Source organism: Hippopotamus amphibius, chromosome 2, assembly GCF_030028045.1.
Source record: "Hippopotamus amphibius kiboko isolate mHipAmp2 chromosome 2, mHipAmp2.hap2, whole genome shotgun sequence".
Lineage (NCBI taxonomy): Eukaryota > Metazoa > Chordata > Mammalia > Artiodactyla > Hippopotamidae > Hippopotamus > Hippopotamus amphibius.
Window position 1 is genome coordinate 198,346,547 of NC_080187.1, and position 26,605 is coordinate 198,373,151.

The 26,605-nt window shown below is 36.1% G+C and overlaps 2 protein-coding genes across 8 annotated transcripts in view; one reads left to right on the top strand and one right to left on the bottom strand.

The window, feature by feature from the left end:
- The window catches only part of TEX9 (testis expressed 9), a 73,695-nt gene extending 62,553 nt beyond the window's left edge, over positions 1 to 11,142 (top strand). For 2 of the 4 annotated variants that reach the window (XM_057722423.1, XM_057722426.1), the window contains 2 exons: positions 6,403 to 6,537; positions 7,147 to 7,428. In XM_057722423.1, the coding sequence (XP_057578406.1) occupies positions 6,403 to 6,537; positions 7,147 to 7,221 (210 nt within the window). In that variant the 3' untranslated portion in view covers positions 7,222 to 7,428. Of the gene's footprint in view, positions 1 to 4,204; positions 4,341 to 6,402; positions 6,538 to 7,146; positions 7,429 to 10,696 lie in introns of those variants that run through there. The other 2 variants (XR_009051386.1, XM_057722424.1) reach the window with 2 other exon arrangements.
- Positions 1 to 26,605, bottom strand: part of MNS1 (meiosis specific nuclear structural 1) — a 64,035-nt gene that overhangs the window by 160 nt on the left and 37,270 nt on the right. Inside the window, exons 8-11 of one of the 4 annotated variants that reach the window (XM_057722420.1) lie at positions 15,088 to 15,345; positions 9,389 to 9,514; positions 7,943 to 8,047; positions 6,337 to 6,459 (exon numbers count right to left, since the gene is read on the bottom strand). In XM_057722420.1, the coding sequence (XP_057578403.1) occupies positions 7,955 to 8,047; positions 9,389 to 9,514; positions 15,088 to 15,345 (477 nt within the window). In that variant the 3' untranslated portion in view covers positions 6,337 to 6,459; positions 7,943 to 7,954. Of the gene's footprint in view, positions 1 to 6,332; positions 6,460 to 6,530; positions 8,048 to 9,388; positions 9,515 to 15,087; positions 15,346 to 26,605 lie in introns of those variants that run through there. The other 3 variants (XM_057722422.1, XM_057722419.1, XM_057722421.1) reach the window with 3 other exon arrangements.

The window sequence follows — 26,605 nt, forward strand, 5'->3', positions numbered from 1 at the left end:
AAATACACTAGAAGGAATCAACATTTGATTGGATAATACAAAGGAATGGATCAGTAAACTGGAAGACAGAGTAGTGGAAATCACCCAAGTTGAACAGAAAAAAGAAGAAAGAATTTTAAAAAATAAAGACAGTTTAGGAGACCTCTTGGAAAACATCAAGCATACTAATATTCACATTATAGGGGTCCCAGAAGGAGAAGAGAGGCAGGTAGGGGCTGAGAACTTATTTGAAGCAATTATAGCTAAAAACATACCTAACATGGGAAAAGAAACAGACAACCAGGTCCAGGAAGAACAGAGAGTCCCAAAAAAGATCAACCCAAAGAGATCCACACCAAGATATATTGTAATTAAAATGGCAAAAATTAAAAATAAAGAGAGAATATTAAGAGCAGCAAGGAAAATGCAACTAGTTATGTATAAAAGAATGCCCATAAAATTGTCCACAGACTTTCAGCGGAAACTTTGCTGACTAGAAGGGAGTGGCACAATATATTTGAAGTGATGAAAGGAAAAAACCTGCAGCCAAGAATACTCTATCCAGCAGGGCTATCATTCAGATTTGAAGGAAAGAGAAGGAGTTTTACAGACAAGCAAAAGCTAAAAGAATTCAGCACCAGTAAACCAGCTTCCAAAGAAATGTTAAACAAACTTCTCTAAGTGGAAAAGAGAAGACCACAACTAGAAATAAGGAAATTACAGAAAGAAAAATCTTATTGGTAAACACAAACATATAGTAAAGGTAGTAGATCAGCCAGTTATAAAGCTACTAGTAAGGTTAAAAGACAAAAGTAGTAAAGTCATCTATATTCACAATAAGTAGTTAAGGGATACACAAAACAAAAAGATGTAAAAACATTAAACATGTGGGGAGGAGTAAAAATGCAGAGATCTTTCTTAATGTAGGCATTTGTTGCTATGAAGTTCCCTCTTAGAACTGCTCTTGCTACATCCCATAAGTTTTGGTATGTTGTGTCTCCATTTTCATTTGTTTCAAGATCACTTTTTTCTTCTTTGATATCTTCTTTCATCCATTGGTTATTCAGGAGAGTCTTAATATCTTCTTTGGTGCAGTGTCTGTATAAATCTGTCCTTTTAAAAAATTGTTAAATGAACTTTAATTTTTAGAACAGATTTAGATTTACATAAAAACTGTGAAATTAGTACAGAGAATTTTTACAATGTCTACATGTAGTTTCCTCTGAAACTAATATATACATTAGTATGGTACATTTGTTACCATTAATGAATGAATATTATTATGACTCATTAAGTAAAGACCATACTATATTCATACTTCTTTAGTTTTTATCTCTTTGGTTCATTTTTAAGAATTGAGTTGACTTGTTATGTAACTGAGTTTTAAGAGTTCTTTATCCTAAGTACAAGTCTTTTGTCTGATACCTGCTTTGCAAATATCTTATCCCTTGCCTTTTATTTTTGTAATAGCTTTTTTGAAGAGCAGTGTTTAAAATTTTGATGAAGTCCAATCTACTGTTTTTCTTCTTATATAATTTATGCTTTTTGTGTCCTATTTAAGAATCCTTTTCTAACCTAAGGGGTCACTAAGATTTGCTCTTAGGTTTTGCTATAGAATTTGCATAGCTTGAGCTTTTATGTTTTGGTGAGTTCTTGTCCATAGTATGAGGGTCAAGTTTTATTATTGGAATATGTGCAGCACTATTTGTTGAGAAGATAATCCTTTCACTATTAAATTGCCTCGGCACCTTTGTTGAAAATCAGTTGCCCAGATATGTGTGGATCTGTTACTGGAATCTCTGTTCTGTTCCATTGATGTTTGTCTGTCTTCATGTTAATAATGCATTGTCTTGATTATTATACCTTTATAATAAATCCTGAAATCATATAATTTCTTTTAATTAGTGTTGACATTAGTGTTGTCTTTTCCATCTCTTTATTTGTAACTCCTTTGTATGTTCTTGTAGGCAGCATATAGTTGAGTTTTCCTATTGTTTTAATCCAATCTGACAATCTGACTTTTTAATTAGGAGGCTTAGACCATTACATTTAATATGATTATTAATACTGGTTGGGTTTAATTCTGTTAACTTGCTGTTTGTTTTTTATACACATATGTTCATCTTCTTTCTTCCTCTTATTTTTCTCCTTCTTTTGAATATTTTTAAACAATTTAATTTTATCTCTCTTAATGGCTTATTATCTCCACTTCTTTTTATGTACATTTTATCATTTATCAGATACACCTTTAACTTATCACTGTCTACCTTCAAGTAACATAGCATTTTGTGAATAATGTAAGAACCTTTCAGCAATATACTTCTCTCCTCCCCTTTGTTGCTGTCATACATTTTACTTATATACAAGCTCTATACTACATTGTTACTTTTTAGCTTTGAAGAGGTAATGAACTTTCTAAATTAAAACAAAAAATTTTGTATTATACTACACATAAAATTTACCCTAATTTTTGAAAGTGTACAGTTCAGTAGTGTTACATACATTCACACTGTTGTGTAACCAAACTGCAGAACTCCTTGTTCATCTTGCAAAAACTGAAAACCTATGTCCATTAAAAAATAATTCTCCACCCCCCTCTCCTTGACCTCTGGCAGCCACAATTCTACTTTCTCTGTCTATGATTTTGTCTACTCTAGGTACCTAATGTAAGTGGAATCACTATTTGCCTTTTTGTGACTGGCTTATTTCACTTAGCATAATGTCCTCAAGGTTCATCCATGTTGTAGCACATATCAGAATTTCATTCCTTTTTAAGGCTGAATAATATTCCATTGTATGTATGTAACAGGTTTTGTTTTTCTATTCATTGGATACAGCAACCTGGGTGATATTGGGCTTATAGATATCTCAAAGACTCTACTTTCAGTTATTTTGGATAGTCACCTAGGTGTGGTATTGTTGGATCATATGGTAATTGTATTTTTAATTTTTTGATGAACCATCATACTCTTTTTCCATAGTGGCTGCACCATTTTACCAACAGTGCACAAAGGTTCCCATTTTTCCATATCCTTGCCAACTTGTTATTTTGTGGGGGTTTTTTTATTGTAGTCATCCTAATGTTTATTAGGTGGTAGCTCATTGTAGTTTTGATTTGTATCTCCCTAAATATTAGTGATGTTGACCACCTTTTCATGTGCTTGTTAGCCATTTGTATATCCTTTCTGGAGAATTATCTATTCAAGTCCTTTGCCGATTTATTAATTGTGTTTTTGTTACTGATTTATAGGAGTTATTTCTGTATTCTGGATATTAACTCTTTATCAGATATATGATTTGCAGATATTTTCTGTAGACCTCTTTTTCACTCTGTTGTGTCTTTTGATGTAATCCAATTTATTTTTTTCTTTTGTCTGCCTTTGCTTTTGGTTTCATATCCAAGAATTCACAACCAAATCCAGTGTCATGACTATTTCCCCTACATTTTCTTCTAATAGTTTATAGTTTTAGGGTTTACATTTAGGTCTTTGACCAAATTTGAGTTAATTTTTGTATATGATATGAAATAAGTGTACAGCTTCATTCTTATGCATGGAGATATCTAGTTTCCCAGCTCAATTTGTTGAAGAGGCCATCTTTTCCTAGTGAATGGTCTTGGCATCCTTGTCAAAAATCATTAGACTTTATATGCAAGGATTTATTTGGGGGCTGTCTATTCCATTGGTACATATATCTTTCTTTACGTCCATATTACACTATTTTGATTACCATAGATTTGTAATAAGTTTTAAAATCGAGAAGTGTGAGACATTTGATTTTTGTTTTTCATTAAGTTTGTTTGACTATTTGTGTTCCCTTGAGATTGTATATAAATATTAGCATGGATCTGTTTCTGTAAAAATGCCTTTGGGGTTTTGATAAAGATCATAATAAATCTGTAGATCTCTTTGGGTAGTATAGACATCTTAATAATAGTAATATTCCATCCGTGACCACAGAATATCCTTCCATTTATTTGTCTTTAAATACTTTCAGCAATGTTTTGAAGTTTTCAGTGTAAAAGCATTTCATCTCCTGGTTACTTTTATTCCTAAGTACTTTATTCTTTTTGATGGTTATATATTTGTAGTTGTTTTCTTAATTTCTTTTTAGGAATGTTCATTAGTAGTATATAGAAACACAACTGGTTTTGTGTGTGTTGATTCTATGTCCTGTAACTTTGCCAAATTAATTTATTCTGATGGTTTTCTTGTGGAATCTTTAGGGTTTTCTACATACAAGGTAATGTCATCTGTGAACAGAGATAATCTTCCTCCTACTTTTTGATTTGGGTACCTTTTTTTATTCCCAAGCTGCTCTGACCAGAACTTGCAGTACCATGTTGGATAAAAGTGACAAAAGTGAGCATCCTTGTCTTATCTCTGATCCTAGAGGGAAAGCTTTCAGTCTTTTACCACTGAGTTTGATGTTAGCTGTGGGCTTGTCAATATAGGGCTTTTATCATGCTGAAGTAGAATCCTTCTGTTCCTTGTTTGTTGTGTTTTTTATCATGAGAGTGTGTTGAATCTTGCCAAGGGTCCCAAGGTATTCCAGAGGTGGTGTTGGAGGGCTGGTGGGTGGGGCCAGGGTCTAGCAGGAGGGCCCCAGTGCTGGTGGCTGGGCAGGGTCCTGCCATGGCAGGCTGTGGTGGTCCTGGGCTGGTGTCAGCCTACTGGTGGGTGGAACTGGTTCCCAGGGTCTCTGACTGCAAGGCCCTGGAGATCCCAGGGCTAGTGCCTATGTGTGGGGCAGGATGCTGGGCCCTCTAGAGGGCAGGGCTGTTTTCCAGGGTGGCTATAGGCTTAGAGGGTCTTAAGGTAGCCTGTCTGCTGGTGGTGGGTGGAGCTTCGTCCCCACCCAGCTAGTTGCTTGGCCTGAGACTTCTCAGTACTGGTACTGACAAGCTGGTGGGAGGGCCATGTTCCAGTGCTAGTAAGCTAGAGGAGGATTCTGAAGTGGTGCTTCCTAGCATCAGTGTCTGTGTGATAGCATGGTCTCCCACAAATGACTGCTGCCAATGCCTGTATCCCAAGGATGAGCTTCAGTTGCCTCTTGCCTCCTGGTGATTAGTAGGTGGGTCTGACCTAGACTCCTTTAAAAAATTACTGCTTGCCTGGGTCCTGCAGCATGTGAGATTTTGTGTACACACGTTAAGAATGGAATCTCTATTTCCCACAGCCCTCTGATTCCTGAAAATAAGCCCCACTGCCCTTCAGAGCCAAACATTCTGGGGCTTGTCTTCCCAGTACAAGACACCCAGGCTGGGGAGCCCAGTATGGGGCTTAGACCTATATTGCTCCTTAGGCAGAGCCTCTGTAGTTGTAATTATCCTCCCGTTTTGTGGCTTGCGGGTCTTGACAATACTGCACCTCCACTCCTTCTACCTATCTCGTTGTGGCTCCTTTTTTATATCCTTAGTTGGAGATCTTTTCTGTTAGAGTCCAGTCCTTCTCATCAATAGTTGTTCTGTAACTAGTTGTAATTTTGGTGTGCCTGTGGAGGAGATGAGCTCAGGGTCTTCTACTCTGCCATCTTGGCAATAAAATCTAAGCCGCTCTCAATTATCTTTTAAAGAGAAGTTTTTAAAGAAAAGCTCTATTAATATTTACCACATTACTATTTCTGATACTTTTTTTTTAATGTGTGTGTATGTAGATTCAGATTTCCTTCTGGTATCATTTCCCTTTTGCATGAAAGATCTCCTTTAATGTTTTTCCAAGTACAAGATGTTCCTACACTTAATGATTTCTAGTAGCTTGTGGTAAAGTTCACTGGCCCTTTTTCTCCATTGTCCAAATTGCTGCAGAGCTCATCAATTTTTACTAAGATTACAAACAGTCTTCCTTGTCATGGACAGTGGCTAAATTCTCTGCTCAGCTCTTCAGACCACAGCTGTTACCTTTTATGGGTTCCTAGGAGTCTCACCCTACACATTATCTAGATGCCAAGGATTTGCAGGAACTATGCAGATTTTGAGGGATTTCCCACCTGGAAATTTCTACTATTGTGGCAGCCCTGCAGTCCATTTCCTCAGCCCAATAAGACTGCTGCTTTTTGCTTCAGGTCTATCCCCTGTGAACTAATGAACTGAAAACTACTCTCAGAAACCAGCTGAATGTGGATCTCGATTAGTACAGGTCCATTTTTTTTTTTTTAAGGATCATAACCACCTCCAGTTTCTGCTTACTACTGATTATTCATCTCTGCCTTCAAAGATAATCTACTTTGGCATTACTGTAATTAGAACTGAGTTTTTATTTTAAAAACATTTTTTAAAATGCTAGAGGTGTGAGCATCATTTAAAGTTATCAAAGTTACAGTAGTTCAGTAATGCAAAAACTAAAAATAGTTTTTATTGCTGATACCATTTTTCCATTAAAATATTGCAAGGACTACATGGGATTTTTTTTCTTCCTTTTGCAGGATATAGCAGATGAAGAACACAAAAAAATCGAAGTGTTAAAATCAGAAAACAGGAAGCTAGAAAGACAAAAAGGAGAATTAATGATAGGGTTCAAGAAACAATTAAAATTAATTGATGTTTTAAAAAGACAGAAGGTGAGTTTATCCTAAAAAAACAAAGTTAAAATAAACCATAGATGTTATTTGGATCTTTCTACTAAGATATTTAGTATTTCTACTTTAGGTATGTTTTTGTTTTGACATGCTTAGTAACAAAATTTTATATAGGCATAGATGCAAGTAAATTAGAAATGTGGAAATAGGACTAGTAAATACAATATGGATACTCCCTAACTAAAGAATATAACCATATATAAAAACTTAGGGATCAGTTTGCCTTTTGAAACCTTGAAGAGTGAAAACTGATTCCAAACTACTTGTTCCATTCACTACACGAGTTACCGAGTGGTAAGAGGATATGAATTCATGGTTTTGCCACTGTCCCTTTTTGCAAAGGTTAGATATTACAATAGTATTGAATTCCTCTCTCAGCAGGTTAGTACAATACCACCAGTGAACAAAGGCTTTTAGAGGCTGACCATTGAACGTAATTATTATTTCAAATGTCACATTTATTGTAAATAGAATTACACATTCCTACAACAAAACAATTTGACAGCATATTATACACACACTTTTACAAATTTCCTGTTGTTTTGTGGTCTACTTAGTACTAAATTAGATAGTATTTGTTTTTAAACACAGATGCATATTGAAGCTGCCAAGATGCTGTCTTTCACTGAAGAGGAATTTATGAAGGCACTTGAATGGGGAAACTAATAAGTGATCCACTTTTTAACCTATAGTGCATGGTGGATATACTATTTAACCTAAGTTGAAATGGTTTGAATTATTTTTACTCTAAGTAATGAAGATATTTGATAATGAAATCAAAATAATTCCAAATTCCCTGTTTAGATCTGGGGATGTAAAATTGATATCTAATCATTAGAAAATGGAAATATTTTGTAACATAAAGCAATAAGAGTCCTATGACCTTCTAGCCCCTTTTCAACTGCATTTGAATAGATAGTATTTTATGTTCTAGAGATTTAGCTCTAGTTTGTAAACGATGTGTATCTGAGAGAAACTGTTTCTGTGTTCTTATTCACAATCAAGTGCATTAGGTAATAAAGCACTTTGAAATTTCTCACTCTCTTCCTCTCTACAGATAAAATTTTCCCTGGCCAAAGTTCCTAGACACTAACATAGATGGAAGTGGTATGGAGAGGGTTAGTCTCCTGGGTTTTTTGATTTATATATGTGTGTGGTGTAGAATTCAGATCTTCAAATCAACTTCACAATTAATTTTGCAGTGGAAAAATACTCAGTAATTTAATTTTTATTAGAAAACAAATGTTTTCTTACAAATAATTTATAAATGATGAAATACAAAGCTGTTTTAGAAAATCCAGAGACAATGGATTCCTACTCTCACTGAACTGTAAAACAAAAGTTACACTGACATCTAGTGGTAACATACAAAAGAATCCCAGTTTACCAAATCTTGATATCACTTCTCTTCACAAATTTCACTCCTTTTCTGATATGCTTTTCTAAACTCTTCACCAAGCATATCAATATCATCCTCATTTTTGAATACTCCCTACAAGAAAAATATTTGGTGGGTTACTTTGAATGCCAGAATATTTCACTAAGTATTCATAAGACTAACAGATATAGACATGAAATTTATAGTTACTTCCAAGATAAAATTTAATATATTTATGAAAAAAATTTTTTCTGAAATTGTGACTTGATATATACTGAATATTCTTAGGCTGACCTGATTCCCTGATTTACCAGATCCTGTGTTAGCACTTGTCATAGGAATCTGGGCTCTTCTGCTTTATTACTACAAGTACTACTGCTTTGACGAACTGAATGGGAATTAATTTAACCCATACTGTACCCTCTACCCTTGTTTTGAATCAGCCCTACAGTACAGTAAGAGGGAGGTCAGGGAGAAGAGACTGAGCTTTGCCAGAGTCATGCATGGGATTGGCTCTTGCCTCAGTTCTGTGTCTAATCAGCAAATATTCAATCTTGCAGAAAAGAATCCAGGTGTGGAGTTAAACCAACTAATCTTAATCACTTAAAACAAAATTAAAGTTAAATATTTAGATCAAAGAATAATTTAGATCCCTTGGAACCACTAGGATCTAAAGGATAAAATCATGTTAGGTTATCTGTCTCTCCCATTTCCACAATCATTCTGCTACACAAATATCTAAACCCCAAGACTCTCCCAGAATTTGTTTATAAAACTTATCAATATGGCTTTTGTCATTAATATATCACTTTGTATTCATTAATTTTAACTAATTATACTATGGACAGGTAATAATTACTCACATTTCTCTTTCTCCTTCCTTTGCACTGGACTAAACAAGATATACACTTGATTCTTTTGAATGAATACAGTATCAAAGGGCATAATTTCTATTTTGGAAGGACGAAAATTTTATTTACATGAGTCCAGATGTTTATGTGGCCTATGAAATTCAGTTGTTATTTTTATAGCCATAACGTATTTCAATATACATGAAAATCTGCTATCTTCTAGAAGTACTTTTAAAAACTAGGGTTACCTAGTTATAATGTAACCTCTGCTATATAGCAGATCTGTCTCAGACTCAGTTCAAGCATGCATCTGTGAGTACTGTTACCAATTACTGTGTATTACCAGAGTATCACAATTTCTTTAGTGTTAGACCTCCTACACTGAAAGAGGAGAAAAGAACCTCAAATTTAAATTCAGTAATTCCAGTTCATATTTAATAGAATGTGCCAAGACCAACTCTTTCATTTTGGAGATGTTTAATTACTGGCTGATATCACACTCTGCTTTGCAACTGCAAGAAGTGGGTGAAACCCAGGCCCTCTGATATCCTAATACCATGTTTTTTCCCCCACTATTAGTGGTTATACATTAAATCTCACTTACTTTAGGGAGGTATCCTAATAAATTTGTAGCATGTTGTTTGAGAAGTTTTAGTCTTTCTTGTTCAATAATTTCATTAATACATCCTTGCCTTCTTTGCTGCAACTGCCATTCCTCCAGTTCACGTTGCTGAAAGTGTAAATAAAATTTATTGTCACAAAACATTAATCTTCTAAGAATATGTCAAATAAAACTACTCTTGCAGTAAATTAGATAAAACTGATAGATATTATATTAGATAATATATCTCTTACATTATATATACATATATTGCAGTCACTTTCTTTAAAGTTACAAGAAAAATAGTTATGACTGGGATTTTAGGGAGGCAGGTATGTATTTTCAGGACAAGTATCTTGTCATTACCAAGGAAGAAGTTTCAAAGAAGTGGTTTCCTAATTCAGCAAATATTTTTTGAGTGCTTACCATATCTCAGGTGCTGAAAGCAGCTCACAGTGTAAGACAAAAAAAAAGGCAGATAAAACAGAATAGGGATATCTAAAAGATAAGTATTGCCACATATATTAAGTTTTTTAAAGCCTGTATGAAACACAAGAGTAGCAACAAGAGTTCCAACAGGAGAATCAGTATTTCTCAGGAAAGAATTCTGATAGATAACCACAGCAAACTTCTGTGCCACATAAACATGGAAGAGATGACCAGCTTTAACACATCTTAGGGCTTAAAAGAACTCTTATGGAAATATATCCAAATAGTCCTGTTGCATAGGGACCACTGAAATAGTGATGAATTTCTAGTATTAATACCAAACTTTCCTTTGAAGTAACTAGTTTAAGTGATGTAAACCAGAAAGCATGATGTCTGTCTTTTTTGCTACAATGAGAGGCAGGCTTCTATATAATCTAATATTTCTTTAAAGTTATTGAATGAAAATACAGAAGAATGCTAGGACACAGCCATATCCAGTGCCAGTTAAACTTGGAATTGCTTCTCATGAGAATATTTTGTCTACTATCATGTCAGATTTATTTGTATTACAGAATTAGAAGTATCACTGACAGCTAATTGAGAAAAGACATTTTCACCCATGTTGCTACTGAATGAAAGGGTTGAGTTGCCCTTAATTACTTTATCTCTAAGATGAAACACAGTAATAGAATCTGCCACCTGAATTTTTTTTTTAGACTACATTTCTAAGACTCCTTTAGGGTCAGATGTGGTCACAACAGGACTGGGTTTCTGCCAATGGAATATAAACAAAAGTGTCATGTGGCAGTTTCCAGGAATCAATCTTACATCCTTTTCCCTTCTGCACTTCTTCCATCTGCTGCTTGAAACATGGATATGAAGGTTGAAGATCCAATTTAAACCATGAAGATGAGGGCTATACCCTACAGAAGCCATGACGAAAAGCTGGAAGGAGCCTGGGTTCCTAGCCTCAACTTCTAGACTTTCATGTGAGGGAACAGTAAACTATCTACTAAGCCACTGTTAATTTGAGACTTGTAGCCAAGCATTATCCTAACTGATCTATTCCTTATAATAGGGAGGGGCAAGAAAGTTCTATAATGTTGTAAGGAAAACTCACTCACTACATTTTTGTCCAAAACTCACTCACTACATTTTTGTCCAGTGATGTATATGGTCTCTAATTTGGGTGTAATATAGGATTTGCCTTCTTATGCTATGGTAGACCACATTAACTGTTTATCCTAAAAAACATTTTTATAGTAAATTGGGGTAAATATTTTAGAAAGGTATGAAACCAATTTGTCCATGAGGACAAATTCTGAATAGCTCTGATGGTAGCAGATATATCCTGGGGAGTTTCAGATTTTCTCTGGCCCTAGATTTTTTTAGAGGAAGACAGATAGCTATTTAGGAATATCTTTGAATCAAACGAAAACTAAAAAAAACAGAGTTAGAGCCTTGTATGATTATGTAATAGAATGGATTCATGATTCTGTAATCATGAAAATCCATCTTTGCCCTTGGGCCACAATAGAAATGTGACCCAATCTCACTGATACTTAAAATTAAGCCCACAGCTTCATAGTGGGAACATTTACAATTTAAAAAAAAATTAAGATATAAATTGTTTGTAAAAATATTTATGCTTCAGGTAATATTTTCAGATTTCTTCCATTTATAGCTGTCTTGCTAACTTTTTCAGGAGCTTTCTAATTGTTAGCTCCGTAAGCCATGAGATAGGAAAGTCACAGTCACTGGTTCTACCTCTTTCTAGACAAAGAGTAGTCAAAGCCTTCTGGTCAATTTCAAAAGCCTTTTAAATTTCAGTCTCCTTGATCACTGTGCTCTGAGCAGGCAAAATGCCAGGTACTTTATAGATAATTATCTGCCTTAAAGGTTAGAGTAGACCATGGCTGGTTTATATCAAAGCTATGGAATAGAGGTTTTATCCAGTAGGAATCCACTTACAAGGGTGAGTAAAAAATTATCTGCACTTAAAATTTCTGTTGGCCGCACTGTCTTATCAGTGCTTTCTGTTCAAGGCTACTCTCTCCCCAGTCACTGCTGTGCAGGTGTGAACATGTTACATCAGTTCATTTTTGTAACTGTGGTGTGAGCAAAAACGTACGTTCCACTTGTGATTTGCACGAAAGAAGAGCAGTGTGCAGTGATTAGTTTTTTGTGGTCTGAGGGTGTACCTGGTGCCGTTATTTATCAAAGACTTTGTGCGCAGTAAGGAGAAGTTAAAGGAACGTCGCACTAGTGTTAGCAGCCCTTCGAGGATGAAGATTCACTTCTGATGAAGAAGTGAATACAGCGGTGCATTTTTGGCTCACAGCAGCTCAGCCTAAACCATTTTTCAATGAGGGAATATGAAAAGCTTGTTGACAGATGGACAAAGTATATTGAAAAGCAAGGAGATTACGTCAAAAAATGATGTATTTGTCTTTCCTAAAAGTTAATTAAAATAAATTCTACAGCCAGAGTGCCGATAATTTTTGACTCCCCCTCATAGTTAAGGAGGAGGAGAACATAAAGAGATTTTTTATACCTTGCTAACTGGTAGCAGATATCACAGGAGACCAGTTAGAAGACAATTTCAATAGTCCATAGAATGATACTGAATGTCTAAATTAAGTTAAGGAAGAGGAACTGAATTTAAGAGTTATTGTTGAGGTGGAGTCAATAGGATTTGGTGGCTGACCAAAAATTACTAGGTAAGAAATGGAAAGAGTCCAGGAATGATTCCAAGGTGATAGCATATTCACTTGGTCACCCAAGCCTGGCTTTAACCAAGATTCACACTACAGAAATTGGAAAGGGTTTGTCTGTTACGTTCACTTTGGAAACCTAAATTCTAAGGCACCCACAAGATTTCCAACTGTGTCCTTTAGGCATCTGGAAACATAACAAAAGAACTACAGCGAGAGTTGATAAAGCATAGAGGAGAGCCAAAAACTGAACCTCAAGTCTCCCATCACGTCATGCAGCACGCAAAACAGGGTCGATGTCTCTTGGTTTTCTGTGACATCCAGATTCTCTTATCTTTCTGACCATTTCTTAGTCTTGTCAATTTTTCAACTACTTCCACCTCCTAACTAGAATGTTCTCCAAGTCTCAGTCACTAGCCCTCATATTATTTGGAAGAATCATCTTAGTTTGAAACTCTGTGCTATTTAATGCCAGAAATGCTTTTCTAAGAATACTTGGCCTAAGTTTTCTTCTTCTTCTTCTGTTCAACTGCCTTCAGGATTTTTCAGCTTGCATTTCTGTTTCACACTCAATATGACTAAAACTGAAGTCATATCTTTTTTGCTCCAATGCAAAACATAACAGCACTTGTATTCCTTGAGCTTCTCATGTTTGAAACCTTGAGAGTTATTTTTGACTCCTTCCTCCACTCTACCCTATATGGTCCAAAAATAGTCATACAAGTCTCATCTATTCTTCCTTTAAAAATATTTAAACTTCCCTTTCTCTCTCCTTCCACTGCTCTATTAACCTATTCCAGGGTCCTCATTGCTTCACTCGTAAATTACTACTTTCTCCTCTTATTAAAAGCCATATTATAATAACCAGTTCCTACTGTATCATGTCCAAACTCCTCTGCCTATTATTCAGGTTTCTCCATGTGATAATTCCATATGCTGCCAACTTAGAATAGGCTTCCTCTTTCTTTTATTCATTTTTTATGTATTTCCAGATAATAAATCCACATGGTTCTGTCACAAATGTACTGCACAATTAGTAAATCACACACTACCACATTCTATAAATGTTTACATTGTTACATTTAAGAAATATATTCTTAGTATAGTGTTATAAAGAACTGTCTTTTGGGTATCTAGACCTTATTTTCTTTTGCTAGATTAGAAGCTACCAGAATGAGTTTTTGTTTTGGTTCCCTCACCAACATTCAGCAGAATGCCTAGCAGATGAGTATCCGTTGACTGTAAGAATATCTTGGGATTTCTTTTTGCCCACCCATGCAGGAAAAGATCAGCATTATGATATTAATTTATTAATCCCAGCTCTGCCACTTACTTGCTGTGAAACCTTGGGCAATATATATATAATCTCTCTATGCCTCAGTTTCCACATCTTTAAAATGGGGGTAGTAATAGTACCTAACATAGTTGAAAGTTAAAAGTTATTACTTTGTTTGTAATGAGTATAGAATAGTGAATGACATGAAAATGCTCAGTAACTGTTAGTTATTATTACTACCGCTTTTATTACTACTTAAAAATATTTACCATATGTCTAATCTGTAATTTTCATACTTAGAGCTCTTTATCCTTTCAAAACACACGTTTTCTTATTGATTCTTAAAGTATTACTTCAGTTTTATGGATGAAACAGAGACAAATCAATGTGTCCAAAGTCACAAACCTAGTTTCCTCACCAACTCTTAAGTCCGCATTCCCAACTAAGAAATCTTCCCCTGGGCCTCAAAATCAATGTGGACAAAATGGAATTATCTACCCCCTCAAAATCTGTTTTTCTCTGTACATACTCTTTCTGTAGGACATCACCACTCACTCACTGAAGATGGAAGTACATAATAGCATTACTCAGTAGTAGTAGCCTGATTCTTCTCTCAACTCTCCAGACCTAACTGGTCACCAAACCCCATCAATTCTATCTTCCTAACATCTCACAGATGGATCCCTTCTCTATTCACAAGGGCTTTCACCATCTATCAGTGGGATAACTGTAATAACTTCCTTACTGATCTTCCTGTCTCCAGTTTTACTCCCCTCACATCTGTCCTCAGCACTGCTACCTGAGTCATCTTTCCAAGTGCAGATCTTCCCATGTAGCTTAATTCTTCAGTGCATCCCCCTGGATAAAGTCCACCTTTAAAATAGCAGCCAGGGCATTCATGATCTGCCTCTTCTCTGCCATACCAAGGTGTGCATGTCTGTATAATTATCATCACATGCACCTGACATATCTTTATAATCACTGTTTTTGTGATTTTTATTAACCAACACCAAAAACTCATAAATGACATGGACTTAGTCATATTTATCTTTATGTTCTCAACACCAACCAATATCTAACACATAGAAAGCATCAACAAATATTTTCTAGATTCAATAATAAGTGGTCAGAAAATTTATATATCATATGATGAGTAAATGGATATCTAACATCTGGCACATAAACAGTTCTTAGTTAAATGTTTAGTGGATAAATAAATTAGCTGGTTGCTATTCAATGATAATTACAAAAAAAAAAAAAAAGCCCAAAATACTTTTCCTTACCTTGTCTGCAAGGAACTGGTTGCGACGCTCTTCAATAAGTTTTTCCACAGCCCTCTTGTGTTCTAGTTGCTTCATTCTTTGCTTCTGAGCATTCATTAATTCTATTCGACCATCCTCAGCAAATTTCGCCAGCATAGCTTTCCTAAAGATCTCCTCTTCCTCTTTTGCAGCTTGAAGTACTAGTTCCTTCAAGGCCATTTGTTCCATAAAATTTTGCTTCAACTCCTTTTGTTTTCTCAATTTCTCTTCTGCTTCTTCCTAAATAACAATACATATAAAAGTTAATTGAGTAACTATTTCTTGACAGCAGATTTATAAAGATAGGGTAGGAGAGAGTTTGATTAAGCTTAGTGTTAGAACATGAAACAAAACTGAAAAATTAAGCCTTTTCACAGTAACACTTTTCCCCATCCTTTAAAAACTAATAGTTAAAGTATGTTACCTTTGAATTGCCTATTACTTATTTTAAATTTTAATTAATATATATTTACCATCTTGTTTCTTTAGTCAGAATTAACACATTAACTTTGAAAAGAGCTGATATAAAAATTTTTTGCATATCTGAGTTTATTATATCTGTTGTCTGTATAATTTGTACCAACTATGAATAATTTAGAACCTTGTGTTCAAATCAAAGATAAATATTTTTCAGAAAAATAATCTAGCAATGACAATCGGAAGTATTTCAGAAAAATTCAAATTTACTTGAAGCAGTTAAGTCTTTTCCTGCAAGGTTTAATTTCCCCAACATTTTATTACAAAAGATTCCAGAAATTACAAAGTGCTCACCCATTTTTGCTTTATCATCTATCTATTCAATTGGGACTGATTAAATTTTAAATCATGTGCTAATCTTACCAACTTTGCTCAATTCTAATCCAAGCTCCAGGTAGGCCAGTATCTTCAAAGCATTCCAAATATTGCCTTAACACCACCCATATGGCCAAGGTTCTTACTTACAGATAACACAAACTGTAAGAGATTTACTATAGGCCATCAGGTGGCGCACAGAACTTCCAGGAAGGCCAGCTGCCTAGCTGGAACCTAGCTGCCATCCCACTGCTCAAGTCCCATTGTGGTAACTCTGCCTGCTATCTCATTTTGCTCACTTCCATCTTCACACCTTGAAGTGGGGGTGTTGACTGTTGGAGATACCTAATTAATAAGAAGAATTGTAGCTAACTGTTGTTCTAACTTTATACTCTTTATAATACAGTAAGACAAATGAATTTAAAACAGGGTAGGATGTGGTAGGAGCAGGAGTGGGTTTTAAGTGAGCCAATCTGCAGTATCAGTTATGGCAACTTTGTTCACTGTGTTGCTCATTCAGCCTCTTCCTTCATTTACCCCTAGCTAACCCTCTCCTCAGACCCCGCTTCCTTCATAGTCCTCTCTAATCACTCTAACTCAAACTCATCTCTCTTTGGGGGCTCTTATACCATTTAATTTTACATCATTTAATTTTATTCCATATATACAATGCCTCATCTTCTCACTAAAAATAAATTCATAGAGGGCACATCTTATGTTCCTTTCAGATGCTGGGCACATCATGATTTTAAAATATATAGTTTGTGTTTATTTGCCACATATTACATAGAAGTTAAAGGCTCACTGAAGGCAGAGATGCTGTGTCAGTTAGCTTTGAATTTCTCCAGAGCTTATCATAATACTTTGCACACAGAAATTCAGTATGTATTGAACCAAATGAACTGTTGACATTGCCTAGCATCCATCTCCCATACAAATTTTAGTTTGATCCAGTGGTGAAGACATCTGGCTAAAGAGCAGGGAAGAGTTTGGCAAAACAACGCACCATTCATTATATTTTTTCAACTAGAAAAGTGTTCATGTACTCTTTGATGTGTCTGGATCAGGATTATATAGTTATATAATATGAACTGCATAATTTACCATCCTTTTCTATGTTCTAAAACCTATTATGTGGTTTGACGAATAGCTGTTCAATGAAGGTTTGAGGTAATTTGCTATAAAACTACTCTGAGCCTGGAAACTTTTTAGAGATGTCTTAGTCTGGGTCCTCCTGAAAGCAGAGCCTTAAACAAGGACTTGTATATAGATATTTTATCAGGGAGGTAATCTCAGGAAGCAGTGGTGAGGGACAGAGTAAAACAGGAAGAAAAGCCAACACAAGGGTGCATCACTGAGCTGGTTACCACCTCAGACAACTGAGGCTTAATCCTGCCAGGACCTTGTAAGGAATGCATGGAGCACTTTTCAGGATCTTCCCAAAGGCCGACAGGCAGGGGAGCATTTATCCCTCAATTTCTGTCCACTGTTGGTTGAGGGATGCCCCAGAGGATGTTACCTCCTTGCCCCCACACCCCACCCCACTCTTTCAGCACTGAGTTGGTCTAAGCCCTCACAACTGTTCCCCACTGCTGTCACTGAAATCAGAGGTATGGCTGAGAGGATGTGAGGCAGGGCACAAAAGTCTTCTGATATAGGAAATATCCTTATTAATCTTGTCTGTTTTTTTCTGTATTTTTTGAAATCACTATATTTTTAACTCAGAAAATTGTGCCATTGAGATTTTCATTTTATTAGTATATAATTGAATAACCTTTCACTATTTTTCTAAATAACCTTTCACTATTTTTCTAATCTTCTCTCTTTTTTTTTTTTAATTTATTTTGGGGGACTACAAGGCCCTTCTCTTCTTTCGATAGTTCCTGGCCATCTCCCCAGCTTCCCTGGGGCCCCTGGTGGAATATCAGCTCCCTGGTACTCCTCTCTTCCAGCTCTGATTGTTGCCTTCTCATCTCCCAGGAAAAGCCAGATTTATTTTCTAATCTTTAGTGTATGCTGTAGAATGGGTTCCAGCAGCTGGAAGCATTATTCTATGCACCTAACTTGCATCATCTTCAGACTTCCTCCTGGCATCAGACTAGAAAGGACTGATGAGGGTTATTTCGTTCTCCACTGAAAAGTGTGCCTCTAGAGTAGGAAATATCATCTGTTTGAAAAGAGCACTTGCTGGCAGTAGCTGGGGAGCAAGCCGTAAAGATGTTTTCCTAGTTCGTTTGCGACCACTGGACAAATTCTCAAGACCTGCAAGGGGGATCTGTTGGTCCCTTAGCTCGTTAGCTCTCACACTGAGCGCACATCAGGATCACCGGGAGGGCCTGCTTGTAAAATGCAGTCGACCTCGTCCCCCACCCCCACCCAGAGCCTCAGTCCTCCTGCTGTTGCTTCTCTTTGCACACCTGCACTGCCTGGAGTGGGGTGTAAAATTCACGGTCCTTCTGCAGAGCAGTGGGGAGGCTGCCGCGTCCATGTGGGCAGGATTTTCTCTTGTGTGAGGCACCCTAACTCCAGTTGTGCCTCTAGAAGTCTCACTCACGAAAGGGAAACTAAATCCTCTCCAGAAGAAAGTATTAGAAAAAGTTGCCCACCATCATAAAGCATGGACAGCCGGAAAACAGCCTCCCCCTACTGAGCCTTTGTAAAAAGCCCCGAGGCCGTCCTTCCTCATCTGAGGCTCCTCATCTCCTGAAGACTGTTTTCTGCACCGTTTTGCTTCCTTTCAGATTAGCCCTAAGAAGGCGCTGGGCAGCTCTGGAGAAACCGCAGCAGCCCTTAAGGAGGACGTAGGCGGCTTTCATCACAGTTCCGCTCCTCTAATCTTCTCTCTTTACAGACCCTTTATTCCTTCAAATTTTGTCTTCACCTCTTTTTTTTATTATGTTTTTCCAGAGTAAAATCTTTTTCCTCCCAATATTAAGCAACTGGATTAATAAATGCTAATGTGTTCTCTTGATTTTTAGCTTATTTCTACTTGTATCTTTGTTTCCTTCCATAATTTTGCTTCATACTTCAATTTATATTATTTTCTCAGTTATTGAGTTGGTTGCCTAAACAGTTTTTTCCAGTATTTCTCATTTAATAATTAGTTGCCTGACCGATTTTGATAGGTCATAATCTCGTCCTCTAAATTTTCTGCAAATATCCTCTTCAACCAATAATCATTGAAAAGAATGTTTTTAGATTTTCAGTTAGTAGGTTAAAATATTTGTTATTAATTTCTAGTGGTGTTTAAACATGCTTTTCCCTTGTATATTCCAGTAAATTTTCTTTGCAGATCTAACAGCTTTTAAAGTTATGTACTTCAATGCAAAGTTACATGTAAGATTAAATGCTTATTTTGTTATACCTCCCTTGGTGATTATACCTTTTATCTATGATATCTTGGATTCATTTCATGTTCCACTTACCTAGCAATAACCCTGCCTACCTGCTTCACATTTATTCATATATGCCCTGTTATGCCTTCATCCATCATTTTATTCTTAAAGATTTGGGGGTTCTTTGACATTAGGTATCTGTAAGTGGATTACATTAAGAGTTTTCAAAAAGAACTGGACATATTTTTACATTCTTACATGCAGTTAATAATTAAGGATACACAAGAAATAAGTTTTGGTATTTTACATGGTATCTATTTTCCTCCTCATTGATGAAATAGTGTATCTAAAATAATATTCTGTTTTTATATAGCTGATATTACAAATAATAATACTAATAGCTATAATGTCTTGTGTACTTGACTATTTGTATATCTTGTTTTATAAAGTGTTCAAAGTTTTGGGAATTTCCTGTGGTACAGTGGTTAGAACTCCATGCTTTCATTGCCGAGGGTGCGAGTTCAATTCCTGGTCAGGGAACTAAGATCCTGCAAGCTATGCGGTGCACCAAAACAAAGTGTATATATTCTGGATAAAAGTTATTTGTAAGATATATGTATAGGGAATATTTTCTCCTAAACTGTGGCTTGCGTTTTCATTTTCCTAATAATGTTAGGAAATTATTAATTTTGATGAAGCCCAATTTAAAAACTTTTTTTTATGGGTCATGACTTTTTTTTATCCTTCTAAAAAAATTTTAGCCGTTCTCAAGTTTATAACAACCTTCTCTCATGTTTTCTTCTAGCAATTTTTTAGTTTAAGCTTTTTTGTGTTAAAACATAAGTATTGGCAAGGATGTGGAGAAATTGGAACTCTCCTGCATTGATAGTAATAATGTACAATGATGCAGCCTTTGTGTAAAACAGTTGGGCAGTTCCTCAAAAAATTAAACACAGGATTACCATATGATCCAGCAATACCACTGCTAAGTATATACCCAAAGGAATTTGAAAGATATTCAAAAACTTCTACGCACATGTTCATAGCAGTAACATTTACAACAGTCAAAAAATGCAGAAACAAACCAAATATTCATAAACTACTGAATGGATAAAGGAAATGTTGTATATCCATACAAGGACTGTTACTCAGCCAAAAAAAAAAAAAAAAAAAAAAAAGGAATGAATTACTGATAGATGCTACAAAATGGATGAACCTCCAAAATACTATTCTAAGGGAAAAAAATCCCAACACAGAAGGTCATATATTGTATGATTCTGCTTATATGATATATCCAGAATATATGATATATCCAGAATACCCAAATTCATAAAGACAGAAAGCAGATTAGTAGTTGCCAGGGTCTAGGAGAGTAGAGAAAGGGCAGTGACTGCTTAATACAAGGTATCCTTTTAGGGTAATGAAAACGTTTTGGAACTAGACAGAGATGATGGTTGTACAATATTGTCAACGTACTAAATTCTGCTTTAAAACAGTTAAAGCAGCCAATTTTATGTTACATGAATTATACCTCAACTAAAAAAAACACTTTAAGGAGAAACACACAAATCCACAGTTATGGTTAGAGGTTTCAACAATCTTCTCTCAACAACTGATAAAACAACTAGACAGAAAATCAGCAAGGATATAGAACTCAACAGCACCATCAATCAGTAGGATCTAACTGACATTTACAGAACATTTCACCCAAAATAGCAGAATGCATATTCTTTTCAAATGTCCACAGAATGGACTTAAAGGAAATAAAATCATACTGAGTGTGTTCTCTGATCACAATGGAATAAAACTAGAAATCAATAATTCAAAAAAAAACCCCAAAATTTCTGGACATTTGGGGACTAAGTAACAGTTTTAAGTAATCCATTGGTTAAAGAGCAAGTCTCAAGAACATTAAATACATCAGTTAATGAAAACGAAAACAAGATATCAAAACTTGTGAGATGCAACTGAAACAGTTTTGAGGGAAATTTATAGCACCAAATGCATATATTTAGTAAAATGCATTTATAGCATTAAGGGCATGCATGTAGGAAATGTCTCAAATCAATAATCTAAGCTACACCTCAGGAACCCATAAAAAAGGAAGCAGAAGGAAATAAATGAAGAGCAGAAATCAGTGGAATTGAAAACAGAAAACCAATAGACAATATCAATGTGGCTGGCTCTTTTTTTAAAAAATCAGTGAAATTGAAACCACGAAACTCCTGGAAGAAAACATAGGGGGTAAGTTCCTCTACATCAGTCTTGGCAATGATTTTTTGGATTTGACACCAAAAGCAAAATAAACAAGTAGAATTACATCGAACTAAAAAGCTTCTGCACAGCCAAAGAAATCATCAACAAAATGAAAAGGAAACCTATGGAATGGGAGAAAACATTTGCAAATCCTGTATCTGATAGATAATTTGAATAACTCTAGTCAGTAACTAATAAGAATACTGGGAGGAGGAGACAAGATGGTGGGGTAGAAGGGACTTGAGCTCACCTCCTCTCATGAAAACACCAAAAGTCACAACTAAACTGCTGAACAACCACTGACAAAAAAGACTGGAACATACCAAGAAAGATGTTCTACATCCAAAGACAAAGAAGAAGCCACAACTAGATGGTAGGAAGGATGCTTTTGCAATATAATCAAATCCCATACCTCCTGGGTGGGCAACCCACACACTGGAAAATAATTATATCATAGAGGTTCTCCCACAGTAGTGAGAGTTCTGAGCCCCAAGTCAGACTCCGCAGCCTGACAGTCTGGCATCAGGAGGAGGAGCCCACAGAGCATTTGGCTTTGAAGGCCAGTGGTGCTTCAGTACAGGAACTCCACAGGACTGGAAGAAATAGAGACTTCACTTTTGGAGGGTGCACACAAGGTTTTATGTGCACTGGGACCCAGGGCAAAGTAGTGACTCCACAGGAGCCTGGGCCAGACCTACCTGAGGGTCTTGGAGAGTCTCCTGGGGAGGCAGAGGACAGCTGTGGCTCAATGTCGGGGCAGGGACACTGGTGGGGAGCCACAGGGAATATTCATCAGCATGAGCTCTCCCAGAGGCCGCCATTTTGGCACCAAAACCTGGCCCCACCCAACAGCCGATGGGCTCCAGTGCTGTGATGCTGTAGGCCAAACAAAAGTCATCCTGAGCCCACAGCCATCTCTAAACAAATCCCTTGACACAGCCCTGCCCACCAGAGGGACAAGACCCACCTCCACCAAACAGTGGGCAGGTACCAGTCCCTCCCACCCGAAGCCTGTATCAGCCCCTGGACCAACTTCACCCACTCAGGTCAGACACCAGAAGCAACAGGAACTATGATTGTGTAGCCTGAAGAACAGAGACCATAGACACAGAAAGTTAGACTAAATGAGACAGCAGAGAAATATGTTCCAGATGAAGGAACAACATAAAACCACAAAACAACAACTAAGTGAAGTGGAGACAGGCAATCTACCTGAAAAAGAATTCAAAGTAATGATAGTAAAGGTGATCCAAGATCTCGGAAAAAAGAATGGAGGCACAGCTTGAGAAGATTCAAGAAATGTTTAATGAGCTAGAAGATTTAAAGAGCAAACAGAGATGAACAATACAATAACTGAAATGAAAAGTACACTAGAAGGAATCTATAGCACAATGAGGCAGAAGAATGATAAAGTGAGGTGGAAGACAAAGTGATGGAAATCACTGCCACAGAACAGAATAAAGAAAAGGAATGAAAAGAATTAAAGACAGTCTTAGAGACCTATGAGACAACATTAAATACACCAACGTTCACATTATAGGCATCCAAGAAGAAGAGACAAAGAAAGGGCCTGAGAACATATTTGAAGAGAGAATAGCTGAAAACTTCCCTAACAAGGGAAAGGAAACACTCAAGTCCAGGAATTGCAGAGTCCCATACAGGATAAACCCAAGAAGGAACAAGCTGGACACACAGTAATCAAACTGACAAAACTTAAAGACAAAGAGAAAATATTAAAAGCAACAAGGGAAAAGCAACAAATAACATACAGGGGAATCCCCACAAGGTTATCAGCTGATTTTTCAGCAGAAACTCTGCAGGCCAGAAGGGAGTGGCACAATATATTGAAAGTGATGAAAGGAAAGAGCTACAACCAAGAATACTCTACCCAGTAAGCTCTCATTCAGACTTGAGGGAGAAGTCAAAAGATTTACAGACAAGCAAAAGCTAAGAGAATTCAGCACCACCAGACCAGCTTTACAACAGAAGCTAAAAAAATTTCTCTAGGCAGAAAAGAAAGCCCACAACTAGAAATAAGAAAATTACAAATGGAAAAGCTCACCAGTAAAGGCAAACATACAGCAAAAATTCTTCCACTCACAAATATGATATCAAAACTAGCAATCATGAGAAGAGTAGAGTAAAAATGCAGGATACTAGAAATGCACTGAAATTAAGAGACCAGCAACTTGAAACACTCCTGTATGTATACAGACTGCTATATCAAAACCTAATGGTAACTGCAAACCAAGTCTAGAATATGTGCACACACAAGAAAGAAAAAGCAATCCAAATACAACACTATAGATAGCCATCAAATCACGAGAACACAAGAGGAAGAAAAGAAAAAAGACCTATAAAAGCAAATCCAAAACAACAAAACGGCAATAAGAACATATATATTGATAATTACCTTAAATGTAAATGGATTAAATGCTCCAAAGGACAGACTGGCTGAATGGATACAGAAACAAGACCTGTATATATGCTGTCTAAAAGAGAACCACTTCAGATCTAGTGACATATACAGACTGAAAGTGAAGGGATGGAAACAGATATTCCATGCAAAAGGAAATAAAAAAAAAAGCTGAAGTAGCAATACTCATATCAGACAAAATAGACTTTAACAACTGTTACAAGAGACAAGGAAGGACACAACATAGTGATCAAGCAATCAATCCAAGAAGACATAACAAGTGTAAATATATATGCACCCAACATATAAGCACCTCAATATATAAGGCAAATGCTAAGTTAAAAGGAAAAACTGACAGTACCACAATAATAGTAAGGAACTTTAACACCCCCTTACATCAATGGACAGATCGTCCAGACAGAAAATCAATAAGGAACCACAGGCCTTAAATGACACTTTAGTCCAGATGGACTTAATTGATATTTATAGAGCATTCCATCTGAAAGCAGCAGAATACAGATTCTTCTCAAGTGCACATGGAACATTCTCCAGGAGAGATCACATTCTAAGCCACAAAAGAAGCCTCAGTCAATTTAAGAAAATTGAAATCATATCAAGCATCTTTTCTGACCACAATGCTATGAGATTAGAAATCAACTACAAGGAAAAAAGTGTAAAAAACACAGACACATGAAGGCCAAACTATACGTTACTAAACAACTGATGGACCACTGAAGAAATCAAAGAGGAAATCAAACTATACCTAGAGACAAATGAAAATGTAACCTCAACAATCCAAAACCTATGGGATGCAGCAAAAGCAGTTCTAAAAGGGAAGTTTATAGCAACACAATCTTACCTCAGGAAACAAGAAAAATCCCAAATAAAGAACCTAATGTTACACCTAAAACAACTAGAGAAAGAACACACAAAACCAAAGTTAGTAGAAGGAAACAAATCATAAATATCAGAGCAGAAATAAATGAAACAGAGACAAAGAAAACAATAGAAAAGACCAATGAAACTAAAAGGTGGTTCTTTGAAAAGATCAACGAAATTCATAAACCTTTAGCCAGACCCATCAAGCAAAAAAGAGAGAGGGCTTAAGTCAATAAAATTAGAAATGAGAAAGGAGAAGTTACCATGGACACCACAGAAATACAATGGACCATAAGAGACTACTGCAAGCAACTATATGCAGATAAAATGGACAACCTAGAAGGAATGGACACATTCTTAGAAAGGTACAACCTTCCAAGACTGAATCAGAAAGAAAAAGAAAATATTGGGTTGGCCAAAAAGTTCGTTCAGGTTTTTCTTGGCCAAAATTTCATTTGGGATTACGGAAAATCCTTTTGGCCAATCCAATATGAACAGCTCAATCACAAGTACTAAAATTGAAACTGTGATTTTAAAACTTCAAACAAACAGAAGTCCAGAACGAGATTGGCTTCACAGGCAAATTCCAGCAAATGTTTAGAGAAGAGTTAACACCTATATTTCTGAAACTCTTCCAAAAAGTTGCAGAGGAAGGAACACTCTCAAACTCATTCTATGAGGCCACCATTACCCTGATACCAAAACCAGACAAAGGTATCACAAAAAAAGAAAATTACAGGCCAATATTTCTGAACACAGATGCAAAAATCCTCAACAAAATACTAGCAAACTGAATCCAACAATTAAAAAAATCATACACCATGATCAAGTGGGATTTATCCCAGGGATGCAAGCATTTTTCAGTATATGCAAATCAATCAGTGTGATACACCACATTAACAAATCAAAGAATAAAAACCATATGATTGTCTCAATAGTTGCAGGAAAAGCTTTTGACAATATTCAACACCCATTCATGATAAAAACTCTTCAGAAAGTGGGCAGAGGGAACATACCTTGACATAACAAAGGCCATATATGACAAATCCACAGCAAACATCCTTCTCAATGGTGAAACACTGAAAGCATTTCCACTAAGATCAGGAACAAAACAAGAATGTTCACTCTTGTCACTTTTATTCAACATATTTTTGGAACTCCTAGCCACGCAATCAGAGAAGAAAAAGAAATTGGAATCCAAATTGGAAAAGAAGTCAAAGTATCAGTGTTTGCAGATGACATGATACTATACATAGAAAATCCTAAAGATGCTACCAGAAAACTACTGAAGCTCATCAATGAATTTGGTAAAGTTGCAGGATACAAAGTTAATACACAGAAATCTTTTGCATCTCTATAAACTAACAATGAAAAATCAGAAAGAGAAATTAAGAAAACTGTTCCATTTACCACTGCATCAAAAAGAATAAAATACCTAAGAATAAACTCACCTAAGGAGGCAAAAGACCTTTACCCTGAAAACTATAAGGTAGTGATGAAACAAATCAAAGACAACACAAACAGATGGACAGATATACCATATCAGTGCAACCCCTGTCAAATTACCAACGGCATTTTTCATAGAACTAGAACAAAAAAATTTACAACTTGTATGGAAACACAAAAGACCTAAATAGCCAAAGGATTCCTGAGAAAGAAAAACAGAGCCAGAGGAATCAGGCTCTCTGACTTCAGATTATACTACAAAGCTTTAGTCATCAAAACAGTATGGTGCTTGCACAAAAACAGAAATATAGATCAGTGGAATAGGATAGCCCAGAAATAAACCCATGCACCTATGGCCAATTAACCTATGACACAG